At 29.6% G+C, this 18341-nt stretch overlaps 3 protein-coding genes across 3 annotated transcripts; 2 read left to right on the top strand and 1 right to left on the bottom strand.

Moving 5' to 3' along the window:
* The first annotated feature begins 1081 nt into the window (after nucleotides 1–1081).
* LOC114192452 (26S proteasome regulatory subunit 6A homolog) lies at nucleotides 1082–4491 on the top strand. The gene is made up of 10 exons (XM_028082180.2): nucleotides 1082–1357; nucleotides 1501–1617; nucleotides 1766–1873; nucleotides 2070–2261; nucleotides 2363–2554; nucleotides 2972–3090; nucleotides 3230–3317; nucleotides 3571–3690; nucleotides 3770–3910; nucleotides 4234–4491. The coding sequence occupies exons 1-10, from the start codon at nucleotides 1241–1243 to the stop codon at nucleotides 4309–4311; spliced, it is 1272 nt and encodes a 423-aa protein (XP_027937981.1). The 5' UTR covers nucleotides 1082–1240; the 3' UTR covers nucleotides 4312–4491.
* A 2994-nt stretch (nucleotides 4492–7485) lies between these two features.
* On the bottom strand, nucleotides 7486–9365 carry LOC114190155 (Methionine sulfoxide reductase (MSS4-like) family protein). Its single transcript, XM_028078941.2, has 5 exons — nucleotides 9118–9365; nucleotides 8491–8564; nucleotides 8105–8233; nucleotides 7850–8007; nucleotides 7486–7757 (listed from the first exon to the last, which is right to left on the bottom strand). The coding sequence occupies exons 1-5, from the start codon at nucleotides 9143–9145 to the stop codon at nucleotides 7640–7642; spliced, it is 507 nt and encodes a 168-aa protein (XP_027934742.1). The 5' UTR covers nucleotides 9146–9365; the 3' UTR covers nucleotides 7486–7639.
* A 6441-nt stretch (nucleotides 9366–15806) lies between these two features.
* LOC114191337 (beta-amylase-like) lies at nucleotides 15807–18341 on the top strand. The gene is made up of 7 exons (XM_028080506.2): nucleotides 15807–15860; nucleotides 15949–16347; nucleotides 16434–16598; nucleotides 16734–16997; nucleotides 17076–17285; nucleotides 17601–17840; nucleotides 17940–18341. Exons 1-7 carry the CDS (start codon nucleotides 15822–15824, stop codon nucleotides 18153–18155), a joined length of 1533 nt encoding a protein of 510 aa, XP_027936307.2. The 5' UTR covers nucleotides 15807–15821; the 3' UTR covers nucleotides 18156–18341.

Below are 18341 nucleotides of genomic sequence, written 5' to 3'. Positions count from 1 at the left end.
CAAATAACATTATATGCATTAAATCAACATCTTCTAACACACATATTATGTTTCTAAACCTTAAGACATCATCCATTTCCATCGAAAAGTCTTTAATTTCATCAATACCTAATAGGTCTAAAACATTCTTCAAATTTAAATCTACAATTTGGTTTACTCTCCCTTTTTTCTATAACCTCATTAGTTAATAATAAATATGTTACAAACTAATGTATTATGAAGATATAAAAACTACTGAATATAATTTTTTAAAACTTTCACTCAAACTCTCAACCTTAAGTGTTGACACTTGTGTCTTATTGCAACTTTTAGCATTGTGAAAATATCTCCTTTTTTAGGATAATATCTCAATTCATCTATTTTTAAAGTTTGAGGACTAAAATTCATCAAAATTTTGGACAAAGATTAATTCCAATTTCATGTTAAAGTTTAGAAACTAAAAATATACTTAATCCTTTTGATAATTGTCTATTTTTGGATTTATCTTTATGTGTTATGAAACTTTAATCAATTTATTTCCATATTTTAAAATATCTAGAAAACATTGATACAATTAAAAATCTATTTTTAACATGTTTTTATATCTCATGTTCAATAAACTCAATTATTAAAATTTTTAATTAAATTAAATATTTTGAAAACAAAATTTAATTAAAACTCTTGAATTAAACATTAAATGAGGAAATAATATGCTCTCATCAAACATTAATGTGTTTTTCTAAATATTTTATGAAGGATTATTTTTTGTTATATATATATATATACTGATTTTGAAACTAAAATTGAGCCATGGATTCTATGGTGCCAATTTTATTTAGTCCGCCATTAGTAATATTGTTTAAAGTCATATTATTGTGTAAATACTAATTTTCATCATTTTATTCTTTAATTTTTTTTCTCCATCCTGTAAGCATAAAAAAATCTATTCCACCGCCTTGGCATGATATATATATATATATATATATATATATATATATATATATATATATATATATATATATATTTGAAATCTAAGTTTATGTTTTTTAATTCTATAACTTATGTTAATTCATAATTATAATGATTCATAACCCTATCAAAATTCCTTAACAGAGCAATAAAAGCACCCCTTCGTCTTCGTTGGTAACACTTTAAGTATCGCATTTCTCCTAGGTTCTCTCTTTTATCTTTCCCCAAATTGTGAGTGTTAGTGTTGAATCGCTTGGACTGGCATCAGGTTGATCTGAAAGAAGCAATTGAAATGGCGAGCGCGATGGTAGAGGATGCGACCTTCGAAGATGATCAGTTGGCTAATATGACCACCGACGACGTCGTCAGAGCCTCACGTCTTCTCGACAACGAGATTCGCATTCTCAAGGTACAACCTCTTCTTTTCGTTTCGTTTTCTCTTCTTCTGTAACCCTAACCCCATCGATTACGTTATTAGTTTGCTCCGTTCGTTTTCATTTTCTTAGCGCTAGGGTTTCCGGTTTTAATTGAATTTTTTTGCCGTGGCTGAAGGAAGAGTTGCAAAGGACCAATTTGGAATTGGAATCGTACAAGGATAAGATCAAGGAGAATCAGGAAAAGATTAAGCTCAATAAGCAGTTGCCCTACCTCGTTGGTAACATTGTTGAGGTATATGTTGTTCGTTTATCTATTTTGGATATTGTTTTGGGGGTTTCTTGAGTTTGAATTTTGAATTTGTGGAATCGGATGGAAGAAGTTGTTATTCATTTGTTCGCATTCTTATTGGGTTATTATGTTGTAATTGTTTTGCATTTAGATATTGGAAATGAACCCAGAAGATGAAGCTGAAGAAGATGGTGCTAATATTGATCTTGATTCGCAAAGGAAGGGGAAGTGTGTTGTGCTTAAGACTTCTACTCGACAGGTGAAATGGATGATTAGTTTCATATTGTTGGCAATGGATATTATTCTTATTCAAATTTCAACATCTGCTGTTACTATTTCAAATTTTGAGACAGTTGGTATTGTTGTGGTTGTTTTTATCTTGTGCCTTTTGTGAGAAAAACTATTGGTACACTTTCTGTAATGTCGAGCTTAATAATGCTTTCTTTTGATGGCAGACAATCTTTCTTCCTGTTGTTGGGCTTGTTGACCCTGACAAATTAAAACCCGGTGATCTTGTTGGTGTTAACAAGGATAGTTATTTAATCTTGGATACCCTGCCTTCTGAGTATGACTCTAGAGTTAAGGCAATGGAAGTCGATGAAAAGCCCACAGAAGATTACAATGACATTGGTGGGCTAGAAAAGCAGGTGAGCATTGATTATTGCCTTAATTTATGGAATTCTATTTTATTTTTGGTGTTAGGTAATGCAACCTCTGAGTCATTCAATAAATTGGTCTTTCTCCACAGATTCAAGAATTAGTCGAGGCCATTGTTTTGCCCATGACCCACAAGGAGCGGTTTCAAAAGTTAGGAGTTCGTCCTCCCAAGGGAGTCCTGTTATATGGACCTCCAGGGACTGGCAAAACATTGATGGCCCGTGCCTGTGCAGCACAGACCAATGCCACTTTTCTGAAATTGGCAGGTCCTCAACTGGTCCAGGTATGACAATCTATTTCTATTTAGTTTTCATTCTTCTCCATTATATATCTCTAAGCATGAACAATTCTGTTTATACCAACTAATTGTTCCATTTTTACGTGTCCGTAACATTTTCTTTTCTTTTCCTAGTATAAGTGAATAATCAGTACATTATCCCATTGATAATTATTTTTCAGTTTCTTTTTGATGAATTCTTCATGTGGTGTATGTCTGGATTTCTTACTAATTATTGTCTCGTGTTTTAATATTTGGAGTACTACCTTAACCTGCATTAAATAGCACCTGTTTCATCCGACACATCTGAGTAGACAAGATTCACTTTCTCTATTTCACTTGAACACTGCTACCTTTGTTGTTTGTATTAGTGCGTGTTGACGTGTTTTTTATTAAAATGATCTAACAAGGAGTTTTATGCAGATGTTCATAGGAGATGGAGCAAAACTTGTTCGTGATGCTTTTCAACTAGCAAAAGAGAAGTCACCCTGCATTATATTTATAGATGAAATTGATGCAATTGGTACAAAGCGTTTTGATAGGTATTAACCTGCAATAATTTAGACCTACATCTGCAATTGACTGACTACTCCATCTCTGTTTTGAGGTAGAGATAGTGTGTTACTCAGTTAAAGTGTAGTGGCTCATCAACCTTGATATATATCTTGTGTCTGATTGCAGTGAAGTAAGTGGAGACAGAGAGGTACAACGGACAATGTTAGAATTACTTAATCAGCTTGATGGTTTTAGCAGTGATGACAGGATTAAGGTTTGCCTTTTAATTCTTGTTATTTATTTATTTTTCTGTCGATATCATCAAAGTATGCTTGTTGTCTTCAGGCAAAGAGTAAAAGTACATGTAATTTTTTTAAATCCAATGTTTTGGGACTGGTTCTTTAATTCTATAGCTTCCATTTATAACAATTTAAACCGTGAAAATATTTAGTACTTGCATCTAATTTTCTGGACATTTTGTTCAGTTAGGTTGAAGTTACATTTCCATGTATTCATGTAAATTGCAGGTGATAGCAGCAACAAATCGTGCAGATATTCTTGACCCTGCCCTTATGCGTTCTGGTCGATTGGATCGTAAAATTGAGTTTCCCCACCCAAGTGAAGAAGCACGAGCTCGTATTCTCCAGGTTTGATGTCTTAGACTTTATCTGCTGACATGTATTTTGAACAAAACACTTACTGACTGCTCTTACTTTGATATTTTAGATCCATTCAAGGAAGATGAATGTTCACCCAGATGTCAACTTTGAAGAGCTCGCACGTTCCACGGATGATTTCAATGGAGCACAACTGAAGGCTGTCTGTGTTGAGGCTGGCATGTTAGCTCTACGCCGTGATGCAACTGAGGTTTGTCTTCTTCCAGATATTCTAAGGTTAAACATAAACATAAATGTTTGAAAGAAAATTAACACCGTGATTTGTGTAGACGATAGTATTAGCATTGCTGTTAAGAGCTTTTCTTATAAACACCAACATAATCGTATGAACCCCAAGCATAGCTTGTAGTTGGAGCGAGTCATATATCTCTTACAATAACTATTGCCAATGTCTTTATATTTTTTTCCTTTCTGGTTCAATTCAGTGCCAAAGCTTCTGACCAGTTATAGTTTGTTTTCGTATATTTTACCTGGTGTTGGAATGTTTTTGAAATTTGTTTGTTTCAAACGCAGGTGAACCATGAGGACTTTAATGAAGGTATTATTCAAGTCCAAGCAAAGAAGAAAGCAAGCCTGAATTATTATGCATAGGGTGGTTTGTGGAGCAAGCTATTGTTTAGTTTACAACGATCTATCGAGACATCTCGAGCCAATGGAAAACCTACGTGGATGTTTGACATTTATTATCTTTCTCTTATTCTTTTGTCAATCTGTAACCGTATGATATAACCTATAGCATGCTATAATCATCTATCTTTTAAAAATACACAATCTGATCGTCAATTTTGTTAGTAGTAATAGAAATTTGATATGTTTGCAATTTCTAACATGTTAATCAGGCTAATATGATATTCGTCATGGTAAACAAACAAGACTTGTGAACCTGTATATAAACAATTATTTAAACCTGTGGACTTCATTTTTTTATACATCAAACGATTCAAGTTGTTTTCAGCTGATCGAGCAAGTAGGTGTTTGTATCAATGAGGTAGTGTCTTGCCAAATTATGTGGGATGAAACAGTTTCAACCTCACCTTCAATTCATACACCATAACAATTCCTTTCCTCAAAAATGTGATTTTTCGTCCAGTCACAATTCGTCCAATGACTTTAGATATGTTATTCCTTCAACTTAAATTCTCTCGGCGAATTGTCCTTTTGTCCAGTGAAACACCTTTAAATATATATTCGTCTCATCCAACGGCTTAGGCTTTGTAGCTAAATTCTTTTTAATTTGTTAGCCAGTTAAGCTCATTCAACAACCAAAAAATCTCTCATGTCTCTAAAAATTTTCAAGTTCATTTCATTTTTTTCTAGTGAATCTAACCCTCACCTGTTACCCAAACATCTTGAACTATTGGACTTTACCCTAAGCTATTGGATTTTTCAAAATAATCTCACTTAACGATTTGATCGTCCAAAAACTACGTCCCTAGAAGCTGTCTTAACAAACACGTTTAGCAAGTAGAATGTCTGAAGTTCTCTTGATTTCAGTTTTCTGGTCTCGTTCGATGGTAGTTTGGCTTGTTCAACGAGTCTCACAATATTAGAAACTCCATGAAGATATCACCATATCATCAATTTGGATTAGATGACCACTTTTACTCGTTCCTTAGTTCAAAATCACATTCTTTAAGGTCAAAATACTACACATAGGCCAAGTTGATCAAAATTATTCATCTTAGATAGTTTAACAACCACAATACCTTTTCAATCACACCATGTCACACAAAATTGAACATAAATATCACCATTTCAAACTACATTAACCAAAACTCAAGACTAACTAAATCAAAATCACAAGCCAAGCTAACATATCCATTCATCTATCTTCAATACAATAGATTATTTAATTATTATATTTAGTTCTATTATTGATTATTGAATAATTCTTATTTGTTATTGAACATTTTTTTGACATAAAACTTATTTATAATAAAAAAATAATGTTTTGTTCCTATAAATAGTTAATAATGCTTTGATTACAGAAAAACTCTTAAATAATAATCAATTTTAATAATAAAAAATATGCTTAAATACCAATTTAGAAAATACTTTTTCAATTTAGAGATCATGTTCTTTGACTGTCAAAATTTTAATAGTTAATGTTAGTTACCAATTCATAATAGAAATTATTTTAGTTATTAATTTAAAGATTAATTATAATTATTGAAACCATTTTAGTTACAATTTTTAGTTTACAAATTATTATATAATTTTGTGACTATAATGATTAATTATTTTTGTCACTAATATAATTTATTATTCAAGGATTTTCTTTTAGTATTTAAATACATAATTAAGAATTTATGTTTAGTGTAATCCTTAATTACTTTATTAAATTTGTGTGTTCACCTTTATAAGCAAATATGATGTTTTATATTAGGTTTAGATTCTTTGAATTAGTTGAGTATGGACTCTAAGATTTTATGAGAGTTCCGAAATAACTTTATACTTAAATACAATTTTTTTTATAAAAGAAAATAGAATAATGATATTTTAACTATTTTTTTTACCCACTTTAAACCTATCACTCCAATCACTCTTAGATCATCATATTACACCATTAAAAAAAATAAAAATAAATAATTAATGGGTGATTGGAGTAATGAATTAAAAATTAATCAAAATATCATTATGTAAGAACATATGCTTTAATTAAGAAAATAATTGTTGTAAGAAGTTAAAAAGGTATCAACATATATTTTACTCAAGTGGTATTAGATTCTATCATTTTAAGTAAGAACTTAAGTTTGAGTTTTGTTGGTGAAAATAAATACTCAATACAAGATGTTTAACCAATAATAACGCCACGACAAGTTTACCTTATATAGATTATTAATTAACGAAATCTCGAGAGCTCAATTCACCTTTGGAACAACGAGTGGTTATTTAGTTCAAAATTTCCCTCTTTAAGAAAATAATTGTGCTGATAAAATTAATAATTTTAACTTTTATTTATCGAGAAACATCTAAATGATTTAATATTTTATTTTGGTAAAATGTAATCTTTATAATGGATTTAGTATGGTTTCTCATAACTAATCTAATATGATATTCTTTTAATTTTTGTTTTTTATAAATTTTTATATAATAATAAATAATTGATGGACTTTAAATTACTAAAAAATATTTGATTTTGAATTTTAATGCATGAAAACAAAAAATTATAAAATTAAAATTTATTTATTTTGTAAAAATAAAAACATTTAAAAATTAAACATTAAATAATATATGAGTCACTATTAAAAATTATATACCAATAAAACACCTTCATTGGATCCTGAAATTAAAAAAAAACAATATTAATTAAGAATAATAATTTTAAATCTAGAACAACAAATGACAAATAGTTTAATTTAATATTTTGTTGATTTGTAAATCAAAGTGATTTGGATTGATTACTTTTATTGATTCTCTTATGACCTTAATTTTATTGTTGTCTGACTTCTGCAAATTTTAATGGTTCTTCAGACGATTCTTTGATTCATATGGAACAGAACAATATGCACTGAATATAAGGGTGCAGTGATTTTCATAACACATGAGATGATTAAGACCAATTTTCTCTTTTGATCAAACGTGACATTCTAAAATGGTTATTAACTTTTCTAAAATGTATATTTGACATCAAAGAATTACACATAACACAGATTCATAAGTTGTACCAGTTTCTCTGCACCAGTATCAAACCATTTTAAATTAAATATAGAAAATAAACCTATTAAAAGCACAATTAATTGGACAAAATAGAACAATGAGTCATAACCAAAACACATGTTCCTCTAATAAACAACCAAAGTAAAACGGATACAGATCAAATTCTTTAACATAACCAAAAACACAAAAAACTAAAATTAAACACAGTATTGCTTGTATTACGCTGATATATGATAACCACTACCCTCATTGCATGTATTTAGCACTTGATTTCCTTCAAACCGTAGGCAAAATAGACAAAAGTTGGATCAGTGGCTCCTTCTTTGTAGTAAGCAAAGACAAGGCTTCCATCATCATGCATACTCTCACCCACAAAACTGCCACATTGATCATAGTAAGAAACCATTTATGCACAAAGAAAAGAAGCATGTAATCAGGTATAAAACCAAAGAAAAGATGAAGCACATACAATTGGAGATCTTTCAGCTTTGAGAGAAGGAACTTAGTTGCTCCCTCAATGTGTTTCTTAAACAAATCTTGCTTCTCTGCCTCTAATTTCGGTGTCAGCAACTTTATGTATCTCTTCATGTAAGTCACGAATTGCTTTTTATCAAAAGCTGGTTGCTCCTGAAAAATAAAAACAAAAACAACTTAACTACCTGTTCTGCAGAAGAAATCAACACATAGTTGGTTCCTACCAGGAAATAATGAATCATCCTTTTACCTGAAGCCTGAAAGTGTCAACAATATCAACCACTTTCACAGCTTGATCATCAACTCCTTCATCTTCCTCTCCTCCTTCTGCAGAAGGGTTAGCACCAATATCTACATTAACTGCTCCTTGAACAACCCACTGCAGAAAAGAACACATTATTCACATAAGAACACACTCTTTTAGATGCATTCACTCGGTTGAATGTTTTTGAAAATTACAGAACTCGGTGAGTTCTGTAACTTGTTTAAAGACTCTTCTCTGATTTTATAACTCTCAACAAATTTTAAGCTAAGAAAAAGTAGATTAGAGAGTGTTCCTAGCAATCTCCCTTTACATGAAAAGAAAGCATGCAAAGAAACAGAGATTCCAAATTATACAGATCATTCGCAACAAACCTTTCCTTCCACTTCCCACAGCATTCCATTCTCAATTTCCTTGTAAGGGAATGAGTCAGAAAGAAGCTCGTCACCTGAAAATCCATCAACAAACCCAAGTTTACAAGTTAAAGCCGTTGAAAATTATGATCAAATCAACAAATCCTCGATAAAGGAAAGCAGAAATCTTAATTCCTAACTAGCAAACACATCATCTGAAAATCAAACCCACCACCAAGTCCATCATCATTAGGGTCTAGCGATGCATGCAACAAACATAATTTACACTTTTATCACAAATACAACAATTTTGTCATTTAGAACTACGATAAAATTCTAATCTAAGGTTAGACAGTATTTTAAAAGGATCAAACCTTCACCTTATGGGAAAAAACTCAATTATTCAAACCAGACCACTATTGTGACAGAAACAAGATATAAATCTAAAAGAATATATTTCGTAGACAACTAGCTTACCTTCTTCAAAGAATTGTTAGTATAAAGAAAAAAGGAATTATAATCAAAGTGGGTCAAACGAATAATCTAAAAATCCTACGATATCACAAAACTGCACAAAAGAAGAAACCCAATAGGGTGGCACAGGGAAAGAAAGAACAAGTTTTGAAATTGAGAGAAAAAAATTTATACCTGTAAGAAGATCTTGGTAGACAAGCATGGTTATAGTTGTTGTTGATTGTCTCTGATTCTAAGAATATAGGAAACAGAGCAGAAAAAAATTGAAGGTTCAGGAAAACAAGCAGAGGCGGTGAGGTTTTATAGAATAATTGGTGAGAGGTTGCTGATATTTCTTTTAGATTACAGAAAATAGTTCCTGATTTTTCTCATGAACAGATCCTTATATTATTATCCCATGATACTACTGAATTTTCTTTTCCTACTTCTCATTGTTCGATGATGAACACGCTTGATTTTAAAAATTAACAAAATATTATAATATATTTGGAACTCTTTGACAAAATATTGAAATTAGAATTTTAAGGTAAGATTATTCCTTATTGGTTTTTAGTACATACTATTAACCTTATTTTAATCTAATGAATATCTTTTTCATGTGATAATCAATGTTTTGTTGAAGTTCGGTATGTAAATTAGGAAACAATATTTGATGTTATTTTAACCGCTTGTGTATATAATGGGAAAGATTGTGATGAAATTTAGATATTAAGATTGCAAAAAGAAACAAGCATTTAGAATTTTGAAATAAATAAAAAATGCATGGAAATTTTTATGGTTTTAGTTTTATTTTTCTGTAGCCTGAATATTTGATTTCATTTAATTCCTGATTTAAATATATATATATATATATATATATATATATATATATATATATATATATATATATATATATATATATATATATAAAGAAAATCTTATATAGTTTCTGCGTTTTGCTGTTTATTACTTATTAACTAATTTAATCTTTAACTCTCTTCCTCTATGTAAAAATAATGTTTTTCATTGTTTTCCTGCTTCCTTCCTTATCTCTATTATTTAATATATTTAATCTCTCTGTTTAAACTAATTTAACAATTTCATCTTTTAATTCATAGAAATTTTTTATGAATATTTTAGAAAAAAATATCTTTTATCTCTTTCAACTTCGATGCTGATTCAAATTATTTTAACTCTTGTTTTAATCTTTTAATCCAGTTTAGTTTTAATATTTTGATAATTTTAGCTTTTGACTATAATGATGATATAGATTGATGCATATTGAAAATTGTTACCTAGCTTTCATTTGTTATTCAATTTTTCATATTGGTGGTTATTATATTTAGATGAAAAATATATTTTCAAAACTTATCGTTTAATATATGTATATATCTAAAACGTTGCATTAACTGAATTATTTAAATGCATGTTTTTAAAGTTTAAAAATATACGATTGATTTGATTAATTTTGTCTGCCAGTTTGGATTTTATGAAATTTCATATACAAAATCAAAATATGATTATATGTGTATTTATATTAAATTAAAGAATCTATAACAATATACAAAGGGAATTCTCCTTTTTGTGTTCACATCTCAAAATATCAATTTTACCCTTTAAATATAATAATTTATTAAATTTTTAAAAATTGACCGTTACTTTTACAAGCTTCTTATAAAATCGGCTATCTCTGCTTCTTTTCTTCTTCTTTATTTATTAATGATTATTCTGTCATCTGTTCTTATATATTTCACTTTATTCTTAATAAATATAATTTTAGTTTATATATTAACTTAATAACATTACAATATTATCATCTACTAATATAATATCACGCATATTTAAAAAATTCATACATACAAACGCGATAACGCATGTGTTTACGCTAGTATGTAATAATGAATATAATAAAAGATACGTGAATAAAGTTTTATGTATATGTATATGTGTTCTGTGGTATATAGGTGAGTCCAACAAATTATTATTTTTATTTTATAATGTGTGTGAGAGAAAATATCCAAGAGATATATTCTTTTCTATTTTGCATGACATGATGTACAATAAATTACTTATTTATTGTGCTTCACTCAGTTGTCTAACGGGATGACCTACTTTTTTCAGGTAAGTCATTCAATGCAAGTAATAAAATTTGATTTTTGTGACTTGTAATCAAATTCGTGATACAAGAAGTATATCCAATACGATAAGAAACAAAAGATTGATTAGTAAGTTTAAGAAAATTGTACAAAAAGTAATATGTAGTTTTTGACTCATTTGTTCACTATTCTCCACTTATGTTATATATATATATGATTTGACATATTATTTTTTTCTTCAAGCCAGCTACCTACTGCAAGCAATAAGAGTTAATTTTTGTGACTTATAATCAAATTTGTGGTACATAAGAAATTCATCTCATTGGATAACAAACAAAAGATATGTTAGTAAGTTTAAATAGATTGTACAAAAAGTAATATGCAGTTCCCCACTCATTTGTTCAATATTCTCCACTTAAGTTCCAAATATGATTTGACTTGTTTTTTTCTTTAAGCCAGCCACCTAGTGCAAGCAAAAAAGATAGATTTTTGTGACTTGTAATCAATTCGTGTTACATAAGAAGTACATCCCATTGGATAAAAAACAAAAGATTGGTTAGTAAGTTTAAAAAACTTTTACAGATAAAAAATGTTGTTTCTGACTCATTTGTTCATTGTTCCTCACTTAGATTTCAAATCTGATTTGACCTTCTTTTTTTTTTTTTTTCAAGACAACCCTAGTAATAAGGATTGATTTATGTAACTTATAATCAAATTTGGGGTATATAAGAAGTACATCCCGTTGGATGAAAAAACATTATTTAGTAAATTTTTAAAAATTGTACAAAAATTAATACGCAGTTTCTCACTTATTTGTTAATTGTGTCTCACTTATTCTCCTGGTTTGACCTCCTTTTTTTTCAAGTCTGTCATTCAATGCAAGCAATTATGGTTAATTTTTGTGACTTGTAACCAAATTCCTAGTACATAAGAAGTACAAGATCACTTTGAATGATAAAAAAAAAATTGATTAGTAAGTTATTATTATTATTATTATTAAACTTATTATTTTTTCTATTTTTATTATTATCATTATAATATTATGTTATAATTTTTTATTTTAGAATTTCATATAATTTTATAATTTTATAGTTTTATAAATTTAGTATTTTAATATTTTAATTTAAAAGTGTATAATTATAAAATTATGATTTTTTTAAATTTTATACTATTATTTGTTGTCAATTTTTATTCACAAAATAAAATCATTATTTTATAATTATACAACTTTGAATTAAAATAATAAAATTTTAATTGTCCATAAATTTGACGCAAGATTTCTTTTTGTCTCAGAAACAACAAGAAATCCATTTGGTTAAGCAAAAGTATTATTTGAGAAAGTTCATATAAATTTTATAGATAGAAAAAACTCTGTATAAATTTTATTGAAAAATTTATTAATTTTATTAGGCTTTTATTTTACCTAGAAATTTTGATTTTATGTATTTGTCCTACCACGAATTTTTATTACGAATTTATGAAATATAAAAATTATGATATGTTTATATTTTAATTTAAATAAAAAAATCATAATTATATAATTATTCAATTTTGATAGAAAATAATAAAATGATAACAACATAAAATTATACAATTATTTAAAAAAATCATAAAGTTTAAAAATTTTAAAAATTTTAAAATCAGAAATTGTAACATTATAAATTTTAAAATAATAAAATAACATATGATGACAACTCATCAAGGTGATACGACAAGATAATAACCTGATCAGTCCCTTAAAAGTAACATCACTCAACAATCACAAAAAGTTAACATCGGGAACTCAATTGGAAAAAATATATTTATTGAGTACTCAATAGACTAAAAATTTATCAATGAGTCAATTGAAAGATTTAAAATCTATTAGGGACTTAAAACATAATTAAGCCATATTATTATTGATATTATTATTATTATTATTATTAATATTGTTATTGTTGTTACTAGTAAATAAGTAAAATGAGTTAATATAACTTTGAAATCCCATATCAGATGAAAGTGATTAAGGTAACTAGTATATAAGTAAAATGACACATCAAATTTCATGGGAAGGAGATTGTTATCATTCAATATGAGTTTGAAGTCCCACATGTAGTAGAAGTGATTGAGGTAACTAGTATATAAGTAAAATGACACATCAAATCTCATTGGGAGGTGATTGTTATCATTCAATATGAGTTTGAAGTCTCACATCATGTGAAAATGATTGAGATAACTAATATATAAGTAAAATGACACATCAAATCTCATGGGGAGGAGATTGTTATCATTGAATATGAGTTTGAAGTTTCACATCGAATGGAAGTGATTGAGATAACTAGTATATCCACTAGTATATAAGTAAAAACACCCATCAAACCTATTGGGGACAAAAATCAGTAGTTGGGTAAAGGTTATCTTACTTTTTTCCATGCTTTTGTAAAAAAAATGTTAATTAGTTCTACCTTGGTACAAGAGACAAATGATGTTAGTTGTTAATTTATTATAAATAAAGTTAGAATCAACTTCATTACATATATTGTTATCCTTTTTAGGGAAATAATTAAAGTCATTTGTATGGACATTATTTGGTAGACATATATTTATTGGATATTATTTGGTGGATATATTTATGGACATTATTATATGAACATGTTAACATCTATAATAAAATAAATAATCATAATGATAATATCCATTAATCTCAATATCCTAAGTTAGAGCATCAAACTCCTCCAATGTCTAATTTACTTAGTAAAGACTCAAATTGTGTTTTTTTTTTTGTTTAAGGTCCCCGTAAGATTGGTCGTGAGTTATACATTAATAAGAATATATGAGGGACAAATGATGTAAGTTGTTACCTCATTACTAACCAAATCACAATGAGCTTTGCTATGTTTTAATATCTTTTTGTGGACATAATTATGATCATATTTATAGACATTATTTGATGGACATATTTAAGACATTATTTAATGGACATACTTAAGACATTATTTAATGGACCTACTTATGAAAAATTTTATATCTCCTCATTAATAATAAAACATTGGTGTTGTTGTGGTGTTGTTTTTAATTAAGAAATGGATTTTAATTGTATTAATTTTAAATTTGGTGGAAGGTGGTTGTGTGATTGGCAACATACATAACATTGTATTATTTTAATTACATTCACTTTTAGTTAAGTTTAAGTTGAATTTATTCATTCAAGAAGATGATGAGGTGATGCAATAAAAAATCTAAAAAAAGGATGATTTTACGGTTATAGTGATCCTACTATATAACACAATTATGCGTAGAATCTAACTCGTAAATATTATGTAAAATCATAAATCTCGATTTTAACTATCCTGCTTATCATTTCATAAACTAACCATATGCAATTTTTAAACTATTTTGTGGGAGGGTTTTGAAAGAACTCCATATTATTGTCATGTTCAAAAGACATGAACTCATATGAACTTCCTTGTACCTTTTCCTTTACTTGTGTGATTCATCATTAGTGCAAGTATCTATTAAGCAACTATGTGTTAATTAAATGGCACAATATAGACTCCTCCTCTTCCCCAACATAACTTACTACTTTTTAAGATAAAGTTATTATTATGTTAGTAGGTTTTTGTGTAGATCACCTTGATACAACTTACAATATTCACTCAAATGCTAACTTTTATAGTTTGTTGATTCATGTTATTTAAGCTTTTGTCAAGTTAAGAATGGGAAGTTTTAATGCATTTCATACAAAATGAAGATAAACTTCCAAATATAAAAGCTTTAATGTAATATTTAAGATATATAATATCGTCTTTCCATTCACTTTCATCATTTTAACATAGTAATAAAGATGAAGATAACTATTTTTATACAATTGTGTTGAAGCTTAATTAGGGAGTTACTATTTTTATATGTGAACCTTTTGGTGAGTAGGATATGTTTGTTTTAAAGTGAGTGTTCACCAAATCTGACATTGTGTGAAGGTGAGAAAAGTAGAAAATTATTATACCGTGAAAAAAAAAACACTTTTGTATATATCATTTTTTTTATCAATGAAATTTAGTCTCGACGACATCAAATTTTTGAAAATATTGTAAGTTTTTGTAATATTTTAATTAGATTAAATTTAACGTACATCATCTTATCAATTTTAATATTTATAATGCATTATTGATTTTGGAGTTAGTCTCATTTTGGTTTAGATCTTCTAACATAAAATTCATAACAATTCTATCGGATTTAAGAAGTTGGTTAATCCTTTTTGTAAGTAATTTATAACTTTATTTTATTTTTATAATATTCTTAAGATGGTTTCATTCGTTTTTGTGTTAGTCAAATAACAACAATTAAAAAGGCATAATTGACGCCTTTAAATACATATAACAAGATTTAAACTAAGATTATGTTTACTTTTCTTTTCCTTTTCTCATAAATAGATAAATTCATTTATTGCATAATTCATGCATTCAATGTGAAGCTAATCAGAAAGCGGCGAGGCGAACGACAAACAGAAGATTCAGTGTGTGCGCATCACAGTTAAAGATGAGGACAAGAATGGCGCTTCAGTTTCAACTGTACAATTTCCAACGCGAAAGAATGTCAGGTGAAGCTATACCTGTAGACAGAGCCACCTATGGCTTCAAATTGGATCGTTGCCACGTCAACAAACAACTACGTCTTCGACTGCCGTTGAAAGCTTCAGCTGCTCAATTCCAGGTATATTTTAAAAATACGTGTAAGATCTCCGATTTCATCTAAATCTTATAGTAACTTATAAATAAACTCTGTTCATAAATGCAGGAACAAATTCATACAATTGCCAAAGATGAAATGCTTGCAAATTATGTACCAGTATACGTGATGCTCCCAGTAAGACAGTTATATTTGTTTCTGCATACCTGCGCCACTTAGAAAAATGTTGTGTTCCATTTTAAAAATGTATGGTTGTTGGTTTCAGTTAGGAGTTGTTACAAATGAAAATGTGATAGAAGACAGAGCGGGACTGGAGAAACAACTGAGGAAGCTACACGCAGCAGGTGTTGATGGGGTTATGGTTGATGTGTGGTGGGGTATAGTAGAATCCAAGGGGCCTGGCCAATATGATTGGTCCGCTTACAAGACCTTGTTTCAATTGGTTCAAAAGTGCGAATTGAAGCTACAAGTTATAATGTCGTTTCACCAATGTGGAGGGAATGTGGGAGATTCGGTTTTCATCTCTCTACCTAAATGGGTCCTTCAAGTTGGAGAAGCAAACCCTGATATCTTTTACACCAACTGCAAAGGTATCAGGAATAAGGAATGTTTATCCCTCGGGGTGGACAACCAACCTGTGTTTCATGGACGAAGTCCGATTCAGGTCAAAGAAAGCCAAAAGGAATTGTGGATTTTTTTGGTTTCCAATTCATAATATGAATTGATTGTTTGTTTCACATTTTCATACAGGTGTATGGAGACTACATGAGGAGTTTCAGAGATAATATGAAAGAGTTTCTTAAATCTCAGCTCATGGTAGACATTGAAGTAGGACTTGGCCCTGCAGGGGAACTCAGATATCCCTCTTACACACAAATTCTGGGGTGGGTATTTCCTGGTATTGGAGAATTTCAGGTGAGTTTGGAGTTTTCTGATGAAGCTGTTTGTGTGTACTTCTAAAATTCATTAGGTACATCAGTAATAACATCAGTAATAACATCAATAATAACAAGTCATCCTGTTTAAACTTATTTGAATAAAATCTTGCAGTGCTATGACAAATATCTTAAAGCTGATTTCAAAAAGGCTGCAACAGAGGTAGGCCATCCTGAGTGGGAGCTGCCAGATAATGCTGGAGAATCGAACGATATACCGGAATCTACAGAATTTTTCAAATCAAGTGGAACTTATCAAACCGAGAAAGGCATTTTTTTTCTGACATGGTATTCCAACAAGTTGTTAACCCATGGTGATGATATATTGGATGAAGCCAACAAAGTATTCCTTGGTTACAAAGTGAAATTAGCAGCAAAAGTGAGTTCTTTGGATGAATATAGTAAATGAGCATGTTTGTTTTTGGCATGAATTACCTGACATTTTCATATGAAACAGGTTGCCGGAATCCATTGGTGGTATAAGACAGAAAGTCATGCTGCAGAGCTTACCGCAGGATATTATAACTTAAATCATAGGGATGGATACAGACCCATAGCAAGGATGCTTTCCCGACACAATGCTATTTTAAATTTTACATGTCTTGAGATGAAAAATGATGAGCAACCAGGTAAAGCACACAGTGGAGCCGAGGAACTAGTGAAGCAGGTAATTTACTTCAACTGCAATCCCAATCTTAAATGCTAGCTAAAGATTACTGCATCACACGCATTTCCTTGATGAACATTCCCCTTTCATTCTCATCTTTCGCGATAATCGATCCAAGCTTCTTGAAACTTCATATTCAGAAGAAACTGCAAAATTTTCATCTTTACTCCAACTCTTGTTTACACCAATAGCCTCAGCCAGAAACTGAGCCTAGCATTGCAGGCCAACTAAAATAATTCCTTATACATTTCTTTTCCCAAGTTATTGATATATATTGAGTAAATATTGGTGGCTATATTCAATATCGACATACAGGTTCTTAGTTGCGGCTGGGCGGAGAACATTGAAGTTGGAGGGGAAAATGCACTTGCAAGATATGACCGTAAAGCTTACGAACAGATACTTTCAAATGCTAGACCGAACGGTATTGCCAAATTTGGCTATCCCACACTAATAATGTATGGCGTGACATACCTCCGTTTATCAGACATGTTAATGATGCAGAGAAACTTTGACACATTCAAAGCCTTCGTGAAAAACATGCATGCAAATATGGTAAGGAGCACCGTTCCATTCAATGAATGATTACAGTACTTCGTCATTTGAATTTGAAATATATAATCAAAAGACTATCTTATTGTAAAAAATTTACAGGATTACTGTCCGGACCCGGAGAGGTACTATCATTCCACAGAACCTATGGAGCGATCAGAAGCAAGGATTCCATTAGAGCTTCTTTTGGAAGCAACCAAACCATTAGGGCATTTTCCATGGTTAGATGAGACGGATGTAACCCGGAGTGTGCTTACTGTTTTTCTTCATTACATACTTGCTACTGTTTTACGCATACTCAGAATAAAAGTAAACTAGTGAAGGAATGTAAATGAACGATGGAATTGAGGAATAACAGCAAAAAAATGGAAAGGATGAGAGAAGAAGCAAGATATGAAAAATTTTCTTTGGAAACAGTGGCCTTGTGGAAAACAATATTTACACTTGTGAAAATGTAGTTGATGTTTAATAATGTCCTCATTGTAACACACGCATGGTGTTGTT

The sequence above is a fragment of the Vigna unguiculata genome, chromosome 7 (genome assembly GCF_037176805.1).
Source record: "Vigna unguiculata cultivar grain cowpea cultivar isolate G323 ecotype 2 chromosome 7, ASM3717680v1, whole genome shotgun sequence".
Taxonomy (NCBI): Eukaryota; Viridiplantae; Streptophyta; class Magnoliopsida; order Fabales; family Fabaceae; genus Vigna; species Vigna unguiculata.
The sequence above is the reverse complement of the archived record's forward strand: the minus strand, read 5'-3'. Positions and strand labels throughout refer to the sequence as shown.

Coding starts and splice junctions, on each gene's coding strand:
- LOC114192452 (XM_028082180.2), top strand. CDS start 1,241: ATGGCGAGCGCGATGGTAGAGGATGCGACCTTCGAAGATGATCAGTTG. Junction 1,358..1,500: donor ACGAGATTCGCATTCTCAAG/GTACAACCTCTT, acceptor CCGTGGCTGAAG/GAAGAGTTGCAAAGGACCAA. Junction 2,555..2,971: donor CAGGTCCTCAACTGGTCCAG/GTATGACAATCT, acceptor AGTTTTATGCAG/ATGTTCATAGGAGATGGAGC.
- LOC114190155 (XM_028078941.2), bottom strand. CDS start 9,145: ATGCTTGTCTACCAAGATCTTCTTACAG. Junction 8,565..9,117: donor CTACCAAGATCTTCTTACAG/GTATAAATTTTT, acceptor ATGGATTTTCAG/GTGACGAGCTTCTTTCTGAC. Junction 8,234..8,490: donor TGTGGGAAGTGGAAGGAAAG/GTTTGTTGCGAA, acceptor TCTTTTCTGCAG/TGGGTTGTTCAAGGAGCAGT.
- LOC114191337 (XM_028080506.2), top strand. CDS start 15,822: ATGCTTGCAAATTATGTACCAGTATACGTGATGCTCCCA. Junction 16,599..16,733: donor CTGGTATTGGAGAATTTCAG/GTGAGTTTGGAG, acceptor AAAATCTTGCAG/TGCTATGACAAATATCTTAA. Junction 17,841..17,939: donor AAAACATGCATGCAAATATG/GTAAGGAGCACC, acceptor AAAAATTTACAG/GATTACTGTCCGGACCCGGA.